Consider the following 19,743-nt stretch of genomic DNA (forward strand, 5'->3'; position numbering starts at 1 on the left):
CATTCGTCCTTGCTTCAGAGTTGTCGCTCTCGAGACTTCCGTTAAAAGACCTCAAGCGCAGAAAGGAGACACCCACGGGCAGTCGAGACCCGGTCCCTCGTGTTGCCGACACCGCGCCACAGTCGCCAGAAAATCGAAAAAAAACTTCTTTCTGAGACGAAACTCTCGCGAGAGAGTCCAAATAAAATAACCGGCCTTTCATATTCAAGTACACACTCTCAGAGCTGCGTAAATACATATATATATATATATATATATATATATATATATATATATGTATATATACATGTATGTATTGCAGTGTCTACAGACGTACATGTAGATCTACAACTATGTCGACGTAGAAATATATAGAGAAAGAGAACAAGAAGATATATAAATATTCAAAGATGTTTAGATAGGGAACTATTCTTGTATATATAGAGAGAGCAATACCCACAGATATATGTATATGCATAGATCGGATACGTCGATATATACATGAAATACAACTCCATTTATGTATAATATATATATATATATATGTATATATATGTGGAGGTGTGCTTCTGGATGCACAGTGCAGGCTAGGAGAGAAGCTGGAGGTCCGCGAAAACGTGATTCGAGAATCTCTCTATAGGCTGGGTTCATGTGGACGCACGGAGTTTCGAGTTTTAAAAGGTTTTCACAAAATGCAAAGTAGATGCGCGCACAGACAATTCCCCTCAAGGTCTCAGTGTACCTGTACAAAAGCGTCGACACATTAACGCATCATCACATGCACTGCACTACACACTCGAAAAGATGTTAATACATACGTCAAGTCCATATAAATAAACAAGTATATGCACACAGTATACGCGTATATATGGATACACGATACTTTTTGATAAAGGGTGCATACACGTATATATATATATATACATACAATTGTATATTCATATAGATAAATGTATACAGAAATGTATACACTTTTACGTATGTATGTACAAATAAATGTGATGCATATGCATGCCATTTGTGGTTCTCTGAAGCCTTGTATGTGTGTGTGTCTGTCTTTCCTTGACTCTTCCGCGCCTGCTGAAGCTCGCGTCTCCGGGCGTCGCTGCGGATGTGAGGCATGACAGAGCTTTCCGAGTAGCTTTTTCTTGAACGGTGCTTCTCCAACTTTTAGAGTTTTCCAGCAAGCGGTCCGAGACCGGGCGCCGCTCTCAGTTCAAGTCCAAAAAGAACTTCATTCCCTTTAAGTCACCCGGAACGATGAGGAAGTTAGACGGTAGCTGGCCTCCAGGAAGAGCCGGCGAGTGAACGTCCATCACGTAGGTCGGCGCGCCTTCGTTCTCGCCGAGCGCCGACGGCATTTCCTAAGGAGGTGAAAAAAGAGGAAAAATCGGGAGAAAAGTGAGGCTAAACAGGAACGGTGGAAAAGTAAGGAAACTGTCGATGCAGAGAAACAACGAGGGAGAGAAAGAACCTCGGTGCTTGTCAAAAGAAGCATCGAGTTGCTGCCAGCGCTGAGGGGTGCTGGGGCTTGTCAGCTAGAGGCTCGGTTACGACCAAACATTTAACAGTTCCTCCGTTCGTCTTTCTCTTCTTTCTGTCAAATATACTTTTTCTCCAGTTCATGGTTCTCTTCTCCCTGCCAGCTGCCTTCGCCGGCCTCGCCTCGCTTCCTTGACTCTCTTCTTCTTCTTCCGCTCGCTCTAGTCTTCCATCTTCACTTCGTTTTTCTTTCCTCTCTGTTCGCTTGCTTTTCGAATCCGTTCCTTCATTTCGTCTTCTGTCACCCCTCCCCTTCTTCGCTCCTGCCGACGCGTTTCCTCCCCTCTGCTTCTCTGTCGTCGCTTCTCTTCTCTTCTCTTCTCGGTCTCCTGCCCTGCTCTCGTTTCTTCTGGAAGCCTCACCTCGACTTTGAAGACATGCAGAAGACAAGCGACATTGGAAAATTTCACGAGCGCCGGGTCGCGAGTTGCAGGCACACCGAGGAGCGCGTTCGCCAGCGAAAGTGGATTTCCTGTCCACGGCGAAACAGCGATTGGAGACTGTTTCTGGGACCTCACGTAATCTGAAAAAAAGAAGAAAGAGCGGCGACCACACACAACCCCACTGAAAGGACGCATACACACTTGCTTATGTGTGTAGACCTGTATTTATGTGCATACAAATGCCTAAAGATATGAGCATATATGTTACGAAATACTGCCGCGGGGAGATATACACATATGTATGTTACATATATATATATATATATATATATATACGCGTAAGCATTTATATATGTCTGCTCGTGCTTGTACTCGTCCACCTCTAGAAAACGCATACATCCAGGGACCGGTCTAGCAGCGCAGAAGCATGTATTTCAAATGTGCAGAGATTCATTGTCAGTAACAGTTTGTGAAGAGTGGAAGTTCAGAGAGGAATCGACTATGGAGTTGGAAGAATGCAGCAACGAAGCTCATGAGAGGAGAAAGCGCCCATCGCCCCCCACCACAGAAGAAAGGAAAGCGCAGCAGTTTCTCTGTGCCTCTCACTTTCCGCGTCTCTTCTTCTTTTGAGCATGCACATAAATAGAGCTTTCTCTTCTCGCTTTCCTTCTCCCATGCCTCGTACGGAGACGTCAACAATTCGCGACTCGAGATGTAGTCTGGAGATGGGTGACTAGAGTTCGCATATACCGTGGAACCTTTCTGATCATTCTAGACATTGCTATGCCATATTTGTATTTAAGTGCATGGATGCAAATACATACGTCTATATACATATATACAAATACATATATATATATATGTATATATATATATATATACGTATATATGTGAATATAATTGAAACGTATCCTGTGAATAGCGCATTCGCCGTCTGTCGATCAGAGCCACAGGCGTGACGAGGCGTTAGAAGCAAAAACGATTAGCAAGATCGGGCAAGAGAAAGCCGAGAGGCTTTGGGGTCTGCGATGGCCTCTTCTCCGTAGATAAGCCGACGCCTGACCTGCGGGGAGCGCCGAGAGCGGCGCCAGCTTCACGACTTCGAGTTGAACGAGGCTGTACTCTGAGAGACGCAGACGAAGAGTTTGAGGTCTGAGACGGGTGCCTCCTTCGAGCCCAAGAAAGTAGCTGAGGACGCGCGAACGACGCAGTTGCCGGAGACGCGCGTTGTCGACCTGAATTCGAGGAGAGGAAAAGTGAAGAGAGAAGACAACGACAAGAAAAGCGGTCGCGGAAACCGTCTCGAAATGCAAAACGTTGGAAGCCGATTCCTCTATGGTTTGCGGAGGCGCGCTGAAGCTTTAACTCCACAGAAATCGCCGACCGAAAAGAGAAACGGAGGACGCGAAAGCGAGGAAAAAAGACGAGAGGACCGAAAAAGAAAGAGAAAATTGAAGTATTGAGAGGAACATGTGACGCAAACGCAGAGCTGACGAGAGACGGCCTGAACAGGGGAGAAGTCAAACGCACGAAATAAATGTGAGGAGCAAGATGAAAGGCAAAAACACAGGGAGAAAGACGAAAGGAGTGACTGAGTTGGAGAGAGACCGCACGGAGAGAGGACATGTCGAACATGCAGCCGGAGGTATCGCAGATTCCCTGCTTTTTCCGCCACACTTCTGTTTAAAAGCAATGCGCGAACGCAAAAAAGATTGGCGGCAGGAGACGCAAATTTCTGCTTTTGATTTGTGGGGCGTCCTGTGGATCCACCTCAATGGTGGAGGACGCTTTTTAGAGATGTTTCGGTTGTGAAGAAAGCTATGGATTTCGAGAACTTCCAAGTGTTCGATGTTGAATCCGCATCTAAAGCTTTCGACAGCGAACCAAGCGTAGCAGCAGATGCGTTTGATGAATTCGATCTGTTTGATGATCTGGAAATTCTGATCTGGCCTCTCATCTCCACTTTCAAGAGTCGAACACAGTCCGGACCCTCTACTCGTTTCGTCGAGTTCGCCGTTCGCATACCGTGACAGCGCCTTCCATTTTTTTCAGGCCGATGACTTCGACTCGTGGATTTGGCGCGAAAGAAAAGTCCTCTTCGTCGTCTTCCTCGTCAGGTTTTCCTTCGCCTCCCTCCGCCGTCTTCGCCTCCACCTGCGCGTCCGTTCCGGCCGGCGCCTGGCCCTCTGCATGCGTTTGCGCTCTGGGTCTTCGCGAGAGAAGGCGACTCAAGGCGATGTTTTCATTCGCAGGCTCCTCGAACGAACAGACGTCCTGGAGAGCGCGAAGCAGACTCGGATTGTCGACGACCAGCACGAGGTCGACGTTGAAGATTTCCAAAAGACGCGACACCAGCGCGAGGTTCGCTAGAGGCGGCGCGTTGATCAGCATCCCCGAGGCAGCGAGGAGACGACGCACATCGCCTTCCTTCTCTTCTTCGGCCTTGACAACGCAATGCTTCTCTTGGAGGTTCTGGGCGAAGGCCGCGTAGACGTTCGCGCTCAAACACTCGCAGTACCACTCGAAAAGATCTGCTGCATGCGTCGCCGGCGCCGAGGAAGCCGCGGCGTCCGCCGGCTCGAGAAATCCGTCAAAGTCCGGAAACGCAGCGCCCGGCGCATGCGTAACGCGAGGCGCCGCGGATCCGGCGACGCATGCAGCTTGTGCAGCCGGCGGCTCTGTTCTCCCGTAGAAGTAGACGAGAGGAAACTCAGGCTCCTCCAGAAAATTCAGCGAGTCCAAAACCGTCGCCCCCAGACACCCGGGCGGCAACTGCACCTGCGGCTTGTCCGCGCTGCCTCTGACGCGCAGACGCACAGTGGAGAGGCGAGGTACAGAGAGAGACAGAATCGGGGAGAGTCACGAAGGATTTGAGGGAGAGACAGAAGAAGCAGGAAACCGGCTGGGGCGATGGAACGCAGAAAGAAGAAGCTGTGTGAGGGAAAGAAACAAGAAACCATGAGAGGCGAGACGGAGGGAGAAGCGCTGCACTGGAAACGAGACCGTCGAACGCACGCAAGGCAGGATTCAGAAGAAAGACGAAGAGAACCGCAGGAAAAAGGGACACCGCAAATGCGAACGAAAAACCTTGAGTCTGCCGGACAGAGAAAGACGCATGCACAGTCTCTCGAGACAGCGAAAGAGGACGTTTGCACCCACTCGTTTTCTCTCTCGCCTCACCTCGGATCGAGTTCGACGTACATCGGAGACCATCCCGAGCGGATCGCGTAGTTCGCCAGAACCGAGCAAATCGAACTTTTTCCGCTGCAGCTGCTCCCGACGACGAGGACCTGCGAAGACGAGAAAACGCGTCCACGAAATAGGCTTTCTGGGACGAGAGAGAGGAACAAGGGAGAAGAAGAGAGGCTGGGGTGAGAGAACAAAGGCCTTTTTTCAAGGCGATGCGTTCTGCGCAGAGAGCAACGAGAGAAGAGAAGAAGGAACAGAGGGAGAGGATGCCAGAGAACCTTCAAAGTAACTGGATCTCTCGTTCTCCTGTGAAGAAAGCAACACACTCCTGCAAGTCGTGAGCTTGAACGCAACGTCTTGTCCTCACGGTTGTCTCTCTCTCTCTGTCTCTCTGGGGTTCCTCCTTTCTCGCTGTCTCCGTCGACCTCTGTTCCTTTCCTCTCTTTTCTCCGTTTTCTCTCGCATGTCGTCTGTCGATCCCAATCTCGTCGGCTGCTCGCGTGCTCTTTTGCTTCATCTTTTGCCGGATTTTCTTTCCCCGCTTTTCTCTTTCTTTCCTCTATCCTTGCCTCTTCCTTCCTCCCCCTTACTCTTTCTTCTGTTTCCATCTGTTTCTCTCTCCCCGCCCAGTGTCCCCCCTCTCCGTTCGCGGTCTGTTTTTTCTCCTCTGCCTCGAGTGTAGCACATACGCGAGGCCCAACTGCGCGCCGGAGGGCAGCGATCTGTCTGCGGGCGTCGAGGATGGACGACAGCGCAAGGTAGTCCTTCATCGATCCGTTCGGCGCCGTGTACTCCTGAGAAATCGAGCAGAGTCAGGAGAAAAAGGCTACGCGCCCCCATCCAAGAAGCTCCTCACCAACGCGAACACTAATCGAGAAGCAGGGCACCGGAAAAAGCAACTCGACATGCACAAAAGGACGCAGAAACAAATACATGAAGATGCATATCTGCATGCAGCAAATAAGCATCTGTGTGCACCGTCACAGGGGGCGCGTTTCTTGCCATGTGTGAAGTGAAGTTGAGCCTCTGAAAACGAGGGGAAGACCGACGGCGGGGAACATACCAATTTCCGAAAAGGAAGGCCACAGATAAATGCACACACAGACAAAGACGGAGACAGAGACAGAAATATAGACAGATAAATCGAGAGACAAACAGAGAGATACAGAAATAGATACATCCATACCTGCATATGTATGCATACAGACAGAGAGGTAGATAGAGAGAGGTGGAGAGGTAGACAGATACATAGATAGATACAGATAGATACAGATACATAGATAGATACAGATAGATAGATAGATAGATAGATAGATAGATAGATAGATAGATAGATAGATACATAGATAGATAGATAGATACAGAGAGATAGACAGATAGATAGAGATAGATAGATACAGATAGATAGATAGAAAGGGGCGCACTTGCATGTTTGTTTTAAGAGTCACTGCTTTTTGAACCTGTGGTTTTGGGGATTGTGAACCGGTTCCACTTTTGAGGTTACCTGTTGAACGCGGCCCCGCAGCTGGAGTGTACATCCACCCCAGGAGAAGACAGCGAGACAGCTGCCAGGCAAGAGCGGATAGTCGACTTCTGGAAGAAGTTCGGCGCCGAAGATTTCTGCTGTCCCTCGCAGCGACCCTCGAGGAGCCTCTTCTTCTTCTCGGCTGCGTGGACTCCTCCCGCGAGACCCCCCAGGGCCGTCCGTCCGAAGCACCTGAGTGCGCAAGAAAAAGAAAAAGTTAACTTCCGCCCGCATCTCAAACGAGATACGAAAAACACTGCTATGACACAAATATATATTCATCCACATCATGAATATAAATATATATATATATATATATATACATGCATACATACAAAAACCGGCTGACCTACATACACGCATAAGCAGAAACATTTAGATATATATATATATATATGTATAAATGTATATGTATAAGGAGAGAAATGACTGTATGTACACATGTACGTGGTTTCGCTTGTGAGGGTGTCCGTTGTTGGAAGGTTACTTTGATAACAGTCGTCTGGGCATCTGGATTTCTGTTCGGCTGATTTCCAAGCAAGTCGCCTTCCTGAGGATCCTCAAGAACCAGTCTGAGCTCCGTCATCGGGCTGAGAGTGCAGAGCCGGACAGCTGCAGTGCCTGGGCGTCTGTCGGCGGGATTCGCAGACGCCATCGCGGCAAAGGCCGCGAGCGAAGAAGCTCTCTGGGTGCAGCCTCTCGGCTGCTGGCGAGAGAGATTTCGCTCGTTTTTTCCTCTCCTTTCGCCAGGGGCCTCGCTCGAAGAAGCCGCAAAAGGGCGGTCCTCCCGCGCGCGAGACGCTCCAGACACTCGGCGCGAGGCCGCAGAAGTCGAAGGCCCTCCCAGGCCGCTAGACGCATGCATCGCGGAGAATTCGAAGAAACGAAAGCGAGAAGAGGAGAAGGAGCGGCGAGGGAGGCTGGAGAACCGAGCAAGGAGAGAAGGAACGACAAACAGCGAAACAGAAGAGAAGAACCGAACAGGGAGAGAGAGCCCGATGAAACAGCACGGGGAAAGCGGAGACGAACAGAAACACCGAGAAGAAGAAAACAGAAGAAGAACAGTGCGAGACACGCGAGGGATCAAACTGCTACAGGTTCCCCATGTTTTTGAGGAAAAAGCTCCCCATAAATATAAATATATATATATATATATATGTATATTTATACGTATATTTATAAGTAATCAGAAAGAAGGGGTAACGGAGGAGGAAGAACGAAAGACTCCGACCCTCGTGAAGAGACAGTTTGATGAAGATCTGATGAAGGAGATGAGCGACAGCCAAAAACAAGGAAAGGCGAAAAACTAAGAGGAGACGACTGCGAATTCCAGAGAAAAATCTCAGCCGGAGAGGCCGCAGAACGGCCTTGGGTCACCTCTGCCGCACCCCTCCCCGCAACAAGAAGTCTCATCTATCCCCTCATTTTCCTTGTCGCGTTTTCTCTTGTCGATTCTGAGAGCAGAGTCTCCCCTTCCGTCGAAGCGTGTGCCGGAGGTTGTCGTATCTTCTTCTTTCCTCGCGTCCATGTCTCTCGCCGCAGCACTACGCTCTCTCTCTCCTCTCTTCTCCGCGCATCTCGCGTTGTGGAGTTTCGCTCTCCTCACTCTCTCTCTCACTGTGTTCGTTTCCTTCTCGCCTGTGTTGTTCCGGAGGCCTTCGCAGGTTTCCTGACGTTTCCTCTCCTCACAGACTTCTGCCCTGCCGCCTGCCTCGCCGGCCGGGGAGGCGGTCGAAAAAAGACAAGACCGGGAGAGCGACAGGACGAGGGGAGAAGTGACGAGGAGCGACAGGAGCGAGAGGAGCTCGACGATGAGAGGGCAGAGGAAACTGAAAAGAGCCGCGGAATCGGAGAAAAGAAGAGGGAAGCGACGGCGCCCGCGAGGGCAGAAAAAAAGGGATCCGGAAACTGAGGAGAATCGCCGATAAAGAAGGAAAAGAGGAGAAGACGGAGAAACAGCACAGGACTGTGTCACAAAACAACGCACGCAGGTCCACTTCTTCGTCTGCGGCTGAATTCAGTTTCTTCGGAATTTCGACAAGCAAAACGCGCGTGAGAAAAGGAAGAAGAGTGCATGCACAAAAAACCTGTTTCTTCCGTCGCGCACAGCCCAAACAGCAGAGGTACTCGTATTCCGAGCATGCAGTTGCGAAGGCCTTGTTCTCCTCCGAATCGCAAATAAAAAAAGCCAACATGCTTCTTCTAAATTCTCAAGGAAGTTCCAGCACACACATCGCTGAGATCGCTTTCATGCCCGCCTCGGGGACAGTCCCAACCGTTAAACTCTAAACCGTAAAAGCTGTCAACTCGATAAACGACTGTGCATCTTGGATCCGAATAGTGTATTTTTACGGACAATAGGCGATAATAGTTTTTAAAATTATCCATAGGCTCTTTCTGGAAATCAATATCCGTCTCTTCTCGACGTACCCTGTCTTTGTGTCCCTCAAATCCACGTTGTCTCCTTTTGCAGGATGAACTCAAAAAAAACTTTTTTGAGTTCGACCTTCAAAAGAATTTCAGGGACATGAGATTTCTTCGCCACAGCGACAAGCCTTGCGTCTCCCGCGTCGTCAAGAGTGACTGTAGCTACCTCCTTTTTTCTCTCCTGGACGTCCTTGGCAGTCTACGCACAGTCACAGGCATGCATATATATATATATATATATATATATATATATATATATCGCAGGATAGGTTATTGGATTTTTGTCGGAGATGTTGTGCAGGAGGAATGAGACGTCGAACGTGAGGCACTACAAAGCTGCAGAGAGCACTTCAGATTCAGAGTTTCCACCTGCAATGCTGGAGTCGTCTAAATGAAATTTTAATCGTCAGTCTCTTCAAAAAGTGACGCGCTATCTTCAGTCCAAGACAAAAAGTATATTAATTTTACACTTGTCTGCATACATGCACACGCATGTGTTTGCGTGTGTCTACGTACATATACATGTACTGACATAGACACATATGTATACGTATATGTGCATATATATATATATATATATATATATGTGTATAGGTATGTTTATCTGAATGCATATATTTACATTAAGGAAATGCATCGCATCCATGTTTTGGGAGCGACCGTCAGATTCCTAGGAGTTGCTGCCCGAGAACGAGGAGGTCGTTGTGTCGCGATGCATGCAGTTTAAAACAAAGTGCAGGGAGGGAGCCGTGAGCGTCGTGCCTGGGGCGAATGCGTTGCGGCTTTTCCCTGAACGAAACTCCGATCTGGAGTGGTAACGACAAGGCGCAAGTCCCTCTTTGGTATGGAGGTTGATGTCTGGAGTTTCTTTAGATTTCGTCGCCCTCTGTTCCTTTTTTCTCTTGCCTTTCGCTGCCGTCTCGGTTTCCCTCTTTGACTGAGTGCTTCGTCTGCTTAGTTCGCCTCTTCTGCTGCCTTTCACCACACTTTTCTCGCCTCTTTCATTTTTCACTCCCCGTTTCTCTTCAGTCCTCCATAAAAAAGCGGGCATTTTTAAAAACATCGAGATCGCAGCTAGACCATGTACCGTAGCTTTCACATTACAAGTAGATATCGTCTCTGTACAAATGATCCGCGAACCGGAACTGCACACGGCAAACCGACGGATCGGATTCTTGCTGGCCTGGCCCTTGCTTAGCAAGTGGATGAACGGTTTTGCCGTCGAGCAGGGGGGAGGTGTGCACAGCAATCATAAAGAACTTGGTTGTCTGTGTCTCATAACTTCCGATCCACCATGCAGACTGGTACAAAGACGTTCCCGCATCCTGCGTACACTGTCACTTGGGTCTGGAATTTTGTTTCCTCTGCAATGTCTCGGACCGTGACGCCCGACCGAAGCGATTCGTCCACAGAAGACCTTCAGAATACACTTCGAGACATGCAGGGTCGAACAACCTTCGCGAATTCAAACAACCAGGTCGTGCTGAAGAGCATCTCTCTTCACGGTTTGTAACTACGAGACGCGAAAAAAAAAACTCTTTGACCTCTGTGAACGGAGTAGTTCCAGCCTAAAGTGCCCTCGCTGTGTGGGGGATTTCTTTCGCAGACTCGCTCTCGCCGTCTCGCACCTCAGTGTCTCCTTGAGAGAGTTAGCATCTCACAGGAAGCCTCCAGCCCTCTCCCTCTCTCAGTCGCTTGGCTGATGCTTGGAGTCTGTCGAGACACCTCGAAAACCATGGAAAACAGTAGAGAAACACAACGTCGAGAAAACGCATGCGTTCGGTCTCCTGGGATTACTAAACGGACAAGACGTCGAGAAAGCCTTGCGCGGCGAAAGCCGAAGCTTTCTTCTCCCCCGAGTCCGCGAGTGAGTAAACACACAAACACACGAAAAGAAAGACGCGTCTAAAGTCGGTGCAAGCCTTTTTCGTCTGCAGAAAGGCAGAAGACGATGGATCAACTCTCAAGAGGGAAAACAGAGAAAACTACGACTGACGCCAACCAGCTTCCCCGCAGACACGCAAAGGAGTCTGTTCCTTCGCTTCCGGTGCACCAGTCACACAGACTGGCGCGCCCAGGAACAGCCGCGGCGCAGTTGCATGTGGGCAGCGAGTTCGAGAGACATGCAGATCAATAGGCGTCCTGTGTGGCGACTGAGAAACAAAATAAAGATCCTCTACGCTCTGCTTCGATACAAGACGTACCGCACACTGGAGCCTGGCCAACGGAAGGTCTGGCGACTCCGCAAGGGAAAAAAAGCAATACACGAGTCCCCATCTAACACAGCTCTGGAGTTTTGGGCATGCCAGAAAAACTTCTCCCTCCGACAGTCGGAAGGACTCAGGCACACGACCGGAGACAAACACGGTGCCGAAACACAAAGAGTGAATCACGATGCACATTCACAATTTGATGGACGTTCCGCGAAGGAGCAAATACGTAACACTGTCTCTGCGTCGAACTTCGCGGCTGGGGTCTCCTTTCTGCGCTCGGTCTCGCTCGGCTCTCACGCAGTTCCAGCGCTCCCCTGAGTCCCAGGGCGCCCGCCGCACAGAGCATTCATCGGCTTGGGTCCGACTGCATCCTTCGCGCCCAACGAGTCCTCGGCCGCGGACCCACTCCGAAACTCCCCTGCTCCCTGGGGGGCTCTCGCACCGCCGTTCCTTTCGACCTCCTCGCGAGAGGCAGCAGGCGCGCCTTCGCCTTCGAGGGCCTCGCGCCCAGCGAGGCCGGAGCTCCGGGAGCCACGGCGAGAGCCTCCGACGCCCGGCCCGACGCCGCCGCCACTGACGGGGGACGCAGAGTCGCTGTCTTCACTCAGAGATCTGCAGAGACGACACAGCACAGCCGCGAGTTTCGCGGTCCACGGAAACGCAAAGAGAGTCGAAAGAAAGGAGGAAAGAGACGGCTTTTGCGGCTGTGGAGACATCAGGAGGCGAGACATACTCGTGTGGCGACTGCTCTGGAGCGCAGGCAGTCGCTCTCTCGCCATAGTCCACGGATTTCTGTTTTATCGGGTATTTACACTATTCTACATCGAGTTTGGTCTGCCTATCCAGAACAATGCGGAATTCTGGCGTCCCTCAAGCCAGAGAAAACAACACCCCCAAGACAATGCGAGGTAGCCACTCGAAACAAACAGCGCAGATGCGGACGCAGAGGCATCTGCGCATCCTCAAAGACGCCAAAGCAGCGGGTGGCTCCACTGTTTCTTCGAAATGTTTTCGCTCTTCTCTCGAGAAAAGCTGTCCTCGCCAGCTTTTTTTCACATTCCTTACCTCGACTGGCTTTTGTATCTGTCCATGCGCGCATCTCTGCCTCCTTCGTCACCGGAGTCGCCGTCTCTCCGTCCGAGTCTCCGCCTTCCGGGTTGTCTCCCTCGTCCTCTCGGCCCTTCGCCTCTCATCCCGAACGGTCCGTCTTCTCGTCCCTTCTCCATCCGGCCGGGGCCTCCCCACGCCGTGCTGGCTGTCTCCGCTAGTTGGGCTCCAGTCCCGCGGCCGCGAACCGGCACGCGGGCGCCACTCCGCGCGGGGCCGTCGCCCTTCTCGCCCGGATGCAATTCGCGCCCAAACGAAGGCTCGCGGCTGCCGGGCCTTCTGCCCCCCGGTCCGTAAGGCGCGCCGCCCCGTCTGTCCCCTCGGATCCGCGGACCTGGAAAGCCGCCGCGGGAGTAGTCGTCGTCTCTGTCTCTCATCGCTTCCTCTCCAGGCTCGAGGCGATCCGACGGGCGGCGGCTAGGTCCGGGGCGCCTACCCCGACTCCCGCCCCTGCTCAGCCGGCCGTCTTCCACGGAGTTCCGGTCTCCGCTTCTGGAGACACTTCGACGCCTGCGGCGCGAAAACGGAGACGGCCCCCGCTCCGCGTCGGGACGCCCCGAAAGGCGCGGTCGGGGTCTCCCGTAAGCGAGGCCCGACTCGCCCGACGGTCCCCGAGGCCCCGGGACTCGCTGCGGGCGCCCTGGGGAGAAAGAAGGACTCCGGTCGCTGTCCGACAGTGAGGAGTGTCTCCTCGACCCGGACCGTCTGCCTCGTCTCTCAGGGCCTCCGCGTCTACCGTCTACCGAGAGCCGACTGGGTCCGGCTCTGCCACCTCGCTCCCTCGAAAGGTCCCTGTCCTCCTTTTTCTTCGAGAAAGGAGACAAGCGCCGCCGCGCTCCGCTGCGGCCCTCCGGCGACCGCGACGAGGAGCGCGGGTCCGCGCCCCGTTGGGTCTGTGGACCGTGGGGCCAGGCACCTGGGGGTCTCTGGCGAGGCCCCGAGGGGGACCGGGAGGCGGACGCGTCGAGAGGTCGTTTCCTTTCGGTCTCTCTCAACGCCCTTCGGCGATCCGCTGACGGTGAACGCGAAGAGCACGAGAAAGCGTCGCGCTTGTTCGAGAGCGTCCCGCGTCTTCGCGGACTTCGCAAGTCCCCGCCCCTCCCGTCTCTTTCCTTCGTGTCCCTGGCCCTGCGCCCGAGCCCAGGACTCTCAGGCTCGCTTTCCGAGGCCTCAGCACAGCGGGCCAGGCCATTCTCTGCCGCAGGGCCTGTGGGCTTCTTGTCCCCACTCGGAAGGGCCTCAGGTCCGGCTGTCACCCCCAGGTTCTTGGGACGCCCCTCTGGCTTTCGCGCCCGACCCGCCTCCCGGGATGCGCTCCGGCTCACATGCTTTCGAGCCTCGTCGCTGCAGCCGTCGCCCTCTCGCTCGGCTTCTCGCGGAGACAGCCGGGACCCATCCCGCTGCACCTCGTCCTTCTGTGCGGTCTCCCCGCTGCGTCGCGTCTCCGTCATGTCGGGCGACCGGCTGATGCTCCGGCGTGCCTCCACCGGTCTCGGGGCTCGAGCTCCGCTCGCGACAGCTCGCTCCCGGCCGCGTCCGGCGCCCTCTGAACCCAACCGGCCTCTGCTGTCGCCGCGTCTCTCGAGGCTCCTTCGCGGCGACCGCGAGGCCCCGCGCCTCTCTCCGCGCCCTCCCCCGCGGAGGCTCCGCCCCGCGCCGCTACCTCCGCGAGCCCCGGCCGAGAGACTGCGAGAGGAGTCTCGTCCGCGCTCGGGCCTTTCCTCCTTTCTTCGCTTCCTCTCAACCGACCCACGACGCCCTGGGGACAGACTTCTTCCTCTCGGCGCTTCGACGCTCCCACTGCTGCTCCGGTTCCGACGTCGGCGACGCGAGGAGACACCTGAAAGCAGAGAGGCGAGGAGAGCAGAGAGAACAGAGCAGAGAGAAGAAGCGCGTCAGAAACCTCAAACGAGAGACGAAGCCGAAGGGAACTATGGACCGATCGCGCAGAGAGGCGGACGCGAAGGCTTCGAAAGACAAAAACGCAGACGACAGTCCTGAAAGCGACGAACGAAAAGCGGAGAACGTTCCAGCACGAAGGCACCTCAGCAGTAAACAGAGCAGGAGAAACGAAAACTCCTACGAAACGTCTCTCTGCAGAAACAGAGATTCAGAAGGACATATAAGGGTACGCGCACCGCCCACCAGACAGAAGGATACAGGTATATCTCTATACAGATGCGTAGATGGAGAACTGTACGCTCGCTGCAATGGCCGACAGAAAAGGTCTTGTCGTCAAGAAAAACGACACCAAGTCGCCAAGCACTCCCCGGCTGTCCGTCGCCTTCAGTGGAAGCTTTCCCCGTAGTTTCGTTTGTCGTGTCTTTTTCGTCTCACCTCGGCTTCTGCTCTCGCGCTTGGGGCGCGTCGCAGCCTTGAACTTTTCTTCGATCTCCAGTTTCGCGTACTTCACCTCCTTCAGTTTGCTCTGCAGAGCCTCTTGCTGGGCCTCCGGCGTCTGCTGCTGCTTCAACACCGCGAGGATCGGCGGCGGTGGCACATCGAACAGAACGCCGTCCGGGTCGCGAAAGTTCACCACCGACTGCGACTCCTTGATCCTGAAGAAAGGACCGCACGGAGAACGGAGCAGTGGGGAACAGGACGCGCCACGATACGGGGGAGGGGGACAGCAAGACGGAAGTCAACGTCAAGGAAGGATGGAGACTGAGAAAAGAGTCGCCAGTCCCCGCAAACGGCCGAGAGATCGACATGAAATGTGCGTGGACGTCTCTGCCTCAGTTTTGCCGCGACCCACAGGAAGAACACAGATAAGAGTTGCAACGGCTCGCTCTCGAGCCTGGCGAGAACTCTCTGCCTGCTTGTCCGAGATCCACGTTCACTTTTTCACGGTCAATCCGTCGACACAAAAGCCCTCGCAGAGCGACGGCGACGCCACCGGAACAGCCGAAGCCCCGCCGCGCTCTCCATCAGTCGACGGATGTGCGAGTTTGCAGCGCGAGATTCGTGGATTCCCCAGAAGAGGAAACGCAGGATTGACGGCGCGTGGAGAGAGAAAACCATGGACACCACCGGAACATGCATGCAGAGAGGCGCGTAAATCGAGCTTGACTACCGACACTGAACGCGGCCAGACACGGAGACACAACGCTGTCTCCTGCTGGTCTTTCTTTCCTGGCCTTCAAAGGCAACAGCACTCACGTTAGAGTCAAATTGCCAATTGGCTTCGCATCCATGCCTCGCAGAAACTGCGCCTCTTCCGCGGTTTCGAACTCGACAACGGCGAACCTGCAGAAACAGTTTTGAGAGAAACCTTTTTCGGATGCAGCCAGGAAGAAGAGTTGAAAGCGCGCGCCTTCGCGGATACAGCGAGGCCCCCAAAGCAAAGAATCACGAGCACACAGATGCACTGCGGGGGGAGACAACTGCGACTTTCGGAAGAGGGAAGTCCTCTACGTTTACATACAGAGACATGCGAAGAGGACGCGAAGGACGTCACGCGAGCAATCGAGGGAGACGAGGAGAATCAGGACTTCTGAAGGAGCTCTGCGAGATGTTTGCTCCTTTGGTTGCTGTTCCCTCCTCCCTTCGGATCTCGAGCCGATGCTACCCCAAGGACACTGGAATCCAGGAGATCAGGAAGTCATGAAGATCGAGACGAGGGGCTTCATCGAAGGCAAATAATCACACAGATACATGTAGCATGTGGAGAGTCTTCTTTTCCAGTGTTTTCACTCTTGCCATCCGTTGTTTCCTTACTTGGATCCTTTCTCAGGATGCTGGCCGAAGCGAAGGTTGGAGATCTTCCCGAAGTCCCGAAGGAGCAGATGGAGTTCCTCTTTTTCGTACTGAGAATAAATCGCAGCACATGGAGTTCTGTCTTGTTCTGCACGCTCTCATCCGTCTTTTACGCGGTCTTGTAGACACACCAGCTCAACAACTGTTTCTTGTGAGCGTTTCTCCACAGGTGCATTTCAAAGTTAAGACGCGAGATCTGCCCAACGAGAAAGACTCTCGCCTCGTCTTCTTCCGTCCCAAACCGTTTTCTTTTGTCGCGACTTCTCCGTCGCGGCCTCTTGCCTTCTGGCCTTGGAACCTTGCGAAACTTCTGTCAGTTCCCCAACGGTCTCGCTTCTTGTGGCGCGCCTTTCTTCTCCTGGTGTGCGGCTGCCGTTCGAGCTAACGGGGTCACAGCACAGCCTGCGAGAGGCCGCTCGAGGTCTCTCTCCCCTCCCTTGTCCAGAAGAACCTCACAACTTTTGTTGATCTCTTTCTCCCTCCTTTCAACTCTCCGCTTCACGCTCTGTCGCGCAAGCGCAGGCAAGGACTCCGACCTTGCTCCAGGCTCCGACAGAACGCCAGCGCTGCGCGCAGCCCCGCCTGAAAGAGGTTGCGCGCCGCCGCGGATACGCACAGGAACTTATGTTCCGGAGTTGCACGCGCGGTCTCTGCTCCTCACCTCTTCGGGGAAGTTCTCGACGAACACCGTCCTCCCCAACTGCTGGAGCTCTGTCTCCTTGTGGGGGCACCCGGTGACCAGAGAGGCCGCAGCCGGGAGCAGCCCGCCGGCGCCGGGACCGATGGAGACACCTAGGCCCAGTTCGGTTTTCTTCTTCTCTGCGAGGATCTTCGCCTGGAGAGCGGCTGACTGAACAGCCTGGAGAAGAAAGTGGAGAGAGAGACACACAGAGAAAGAGACATTTCAGTGCTGGGCAGGAAGAACGCGTTTTTGAGAAGACAGAACGCAGCAAAACAGAGACTCGAGAGAGGACAGGGAAAAAACAGCACAGTGACAGCACCCCAAGCGCCTCACGGACAAAGGCCAGACACACATGTTTTTCGCTGGTTTTTTTTTCGCCTCTGGCCTTCGCGTACGCGACGTCGCCCTTTGAAAGCCCCCCCCCCCCCGTTCCCCACACTCGATTCACGAAACGCGGGTCTCCAACGACGGTTTGCCGCTTTTGCGGACGTTTTCTCTCTCTCCCTTCCCCTCGAAGGCCGCGAGTTCATACCTGCAAGTTGCTGAGGTGGTTTTGCATGGCGATTTCGACGACGCTCATCTGGCTGTTGAGGGGCATGGCCCCGAAGGCCGCGGCGCCGCCGGCCTGTCCCCCCAGCGCCGCGACCGCGCCTGCAGTCGCGAGCTGGGCTCCGGCTCCCAGCGCGCCGTTTGCCTCGAATTGCTGGAGCTGCTGCTGCTGGAGCTGCTGCAGCTGGCGGACGCCCTCGCCGACTTGCCCCGGCGCGAGAGCTGGTTGGCCAACGGGATGCTGCACATTCAAGGCGGCTTGCTTCGCGAGCGCCTCCAGCGAACTGGAGCCCAGCGCGCCGGAAGCGCCCGCGAGGGCCTCTGGCGCGGCGATGAAGGTCCCGCCGCCCGCAGGTTCGACGACCGTAACCGTCATGGGGACGTTGAGGAGAGGCGTATTGTTGAGCTGCGAGGCCGCCGTGATGCCCGCAGAATCCTTGAACTCGAGGACGCAATAGCGCTGCGCTGGGTTGTTGAGGTACGCCTTGAAGCCGATGTTCAGAATTTCGCCGCAGTGTGTGAAGATCTGTCGAATGTGATCCTCCGTCACCAAGGGAGACAGATTCTTGATGTACAGAACGTTTGCGGTGCTGTACAGCGCGCGCGTCGGCGCGGCCCCCAGGCCTGACGCCCCCCCCAACATTTTCAGAGCGGCCGCGGACACTTGGTCAAAAGAGAGCGGACAAGCAAGGGGAAGCTCTTCAGCAGAGACGAAAGACGAAGCAGGTCGAGGGAGAAGGACGCGGCGGGGTCGAGGGAAGCGCGAAGCGAGACGAAGGCAACAAACTCACGGAGGGAAGAGAAGGCGGAGAGAAGAACAGCGGCAAAAAAAGGAGCGAGAGAGACAGAGAAAACGTGGAGGCACGACGCGGGACTGGACTCGAGAGAGGGAGCGGAGACGCGAAAAACGCAAGACCTTCTTCGTGTGCATGTACAGGCTTCGCGATTTTTTTGACGACGGAGGACAAAGACAGACAGATGAGGAAGAAACAACAGACAGACGAAGAGAAGAGAGTGGGCGCGCGAGGGAAGACAAGAGGAGAAGCATCGGCCAGAAAGTGCAGATTCTTGGGGGGACGACGGGGCGTTCAGCGGGAGGCGAAAAACGGCTTGCTGCAAGGAGAAAGGAACGGAGACGAAGAGTTCACTTCAACTGAAGAAAAACATCGAAACCGCGATGAAGAAAAACAAAACAGAGGGTGCAAGGCGAGAGAGATACGCGGAGACTCTTGCAGGCGAAGAGCTCCGGAGAAAAATCGCACTGGGCGCGCGGCGCGGACGGGAGTTCTTTAACAGCGGGGTTTCCTCTGGAAATCCGTTTTCCTACCGAGTGGCTCGGACAGATCGCCGCGGATTTGATGGGAGAAAAGAATAGGAGCGTGGCGACTTTTCAGAGCGAAAGATCAAGGAAGAAATATACTCTTCCTTCGTCACGCTCCCAGAGGCCCCCGCGCCGAGTCTGGCACCAATTCTCGAGGCCGAGCACAACGACTAGAGAAGGACGCAACAAAGAAACGCTTTCGACGCCAGTTCCCACCGAAAAAAGAGAGATTTCTCCGGAGAAAAACTCGAAAGGAACTCGAGGTCTCCCCCCTCAGCCTCGCGCGTCGGCTGCTGCTCTCGCCTCCCACACATGCACAGCAGCGGGGGGGAGCGGAACGAAATTTTCCGCAGTCCAAGAAAAAGAAACTGAGAAGCGCCGCAATAACACCAGAGAAGACAAAGAAATGCAGCGAACAAGGTGCGTGTCTCTCATGAAGTCGCTGTCTCGACTCTTTACTCTTTCCCCCGCTTGTCTACTCTGGGAGCGGCAGCAGCGCCAGGCAGAAAGGCAAGTGAAGAAAACTTTGTCTTTTTTGATTCGCAATACACGCACACTGCAAGGAAGAGGTGGGCAGCCGAGGAGAATGTTAGAAAACGATTTTCGCCTGCAAAAGGACGTTGCACGAGACGGAAACAGGCGTTGTACTGCAGGGGGGTCGCACCGAGGACCACAGGCATGAGAGGCGAGCCAGGTGTGCCGGTGGCTCCCTGTTCAGGAAGGAAAGGCAAGGTTTCTCGGGGTATTCCTTTCGAGAAATGCACGAAAGGAAAAAAGGCGAGTCTTTTCTCCTGCGGGGGAGTTGCCACTGCCGCAGAGTCTTTCGTCAGAAGAAGAAGCGCAGCTGGTAGCTTCACGGTGAGCACACGGCTTCGCTCTCGGCTTTCACACCGCTTTTCGAGTGAGTTCTCCAAAGCAATTTAGGCTGTGTAGATCCGGAATAACGCCCGAGCATTTACACTCGCTTCACTATCAGTTGACCGCTTCCACCCCTGAGAAACTGTCGGAGAGGTCCGTGTGCTTTCAGGGTGTTCCGCGTAGAGTGTTGTCACCTACGACGTTTCTTTTCC

General features: G+C 53.9%; 3 protein-coding genes across 3 annotated transcripts; all 3 read right to left on the reverse strand.

Moving 5' to 3' along the window:
- Positions 1 to 618: 618 nt before the first annotated feature.
- On the reverse strand, positions 619 to 8,756 carry TGME49_294700 (polynucleotide 5'-hydroxyl-kinase). The gene is made up of 8 exons (XM_018782240.1): positions 7,106 to 8,756; positions 6,598 to 6,810; positions 5,783 to 5,887; positions 5,085 to 5,194; positions 3,930 to 4,704; positions 2,968 to 3,139; positions 1,884 to 2,044; positions 619 to 1,343 (listed from the first exon to the last, which is right to left on the reverse strand). Exons 1-8 carry the CDS (start codon positions 7,481 to 7,483, stop codon positions 1,191 to 1,193), a joined length of 2,067 nt encoding a protein of 688 aa, XP_018638576.1. The 5' UTR covers positions 7,484 to 8,756; the 3' UTR covers positions 619 to 1,190.
- Positions 8,757 to 9,728: 972 nt separating this feature from the next.
- TGME49_294705 (hypothetical protein) lies at positions 9,729 to 11,484 on the reverse strand. Its single transcript, XM_018782241.1, has 2 exons — positions 11,250 to 11,484; positions 9,729 to 10,770 (listed from the first exon to the last, which is right to left on the reverse strand). Exons 1-2 carry the CDS (start codon positions 11,445 to 11,447, stop codon positions 10,675 to 10,677), a joined length of 294 nt encoding a protein of 97 aa, XP_018638575.1. The 5' UTR covers positions 11,448 to 11,484; the 3' UTR covers positions 9,729 to 10,674.
- A 67-nt stretch (positions 11,485 to 11,551) lies between these two features.
- On the reverse strand, positions 11,552 to 17,995 carry TGME49_294710 (RNA recognition motif-containing protein; the record flags this gene model as incomplete). Its single annotated transcript, XM_002370199.2, has 7 exons — positions 11,552 to 11,870; positions 12,324 to 14,205; positions 14,703 to 14,923; positions 15,525 to 15,611; positions 16,083 to 16,171; positions 16,783 to 16,980; positions 17,336 to 17,995. 7 exons carry the CDS (start codon positions 17,993 to 17,995, stop codon positions 11,552 to 11,554), a joined length of 3,456 nt encoding a protein of 1,151 aa, XP_002370240.1.
- Positions 17,996 to 19,743: the final 1,748 nt, after the last annotated feature.

This window comes from Toxoplasma gondii, chromosome Ia (assembly GCF_000006565.2).
Source record: "Toxoplasma gondii ME49 chromosome Ia, whole genome shotgun sequence".
NCBI classification, from domain to species: Eukaryota; Apicomplexa; class Conoidasida; order Eucoccidiorida; family Sarcocystidae; genus Toxoplasma; species Toxoplasma gondii.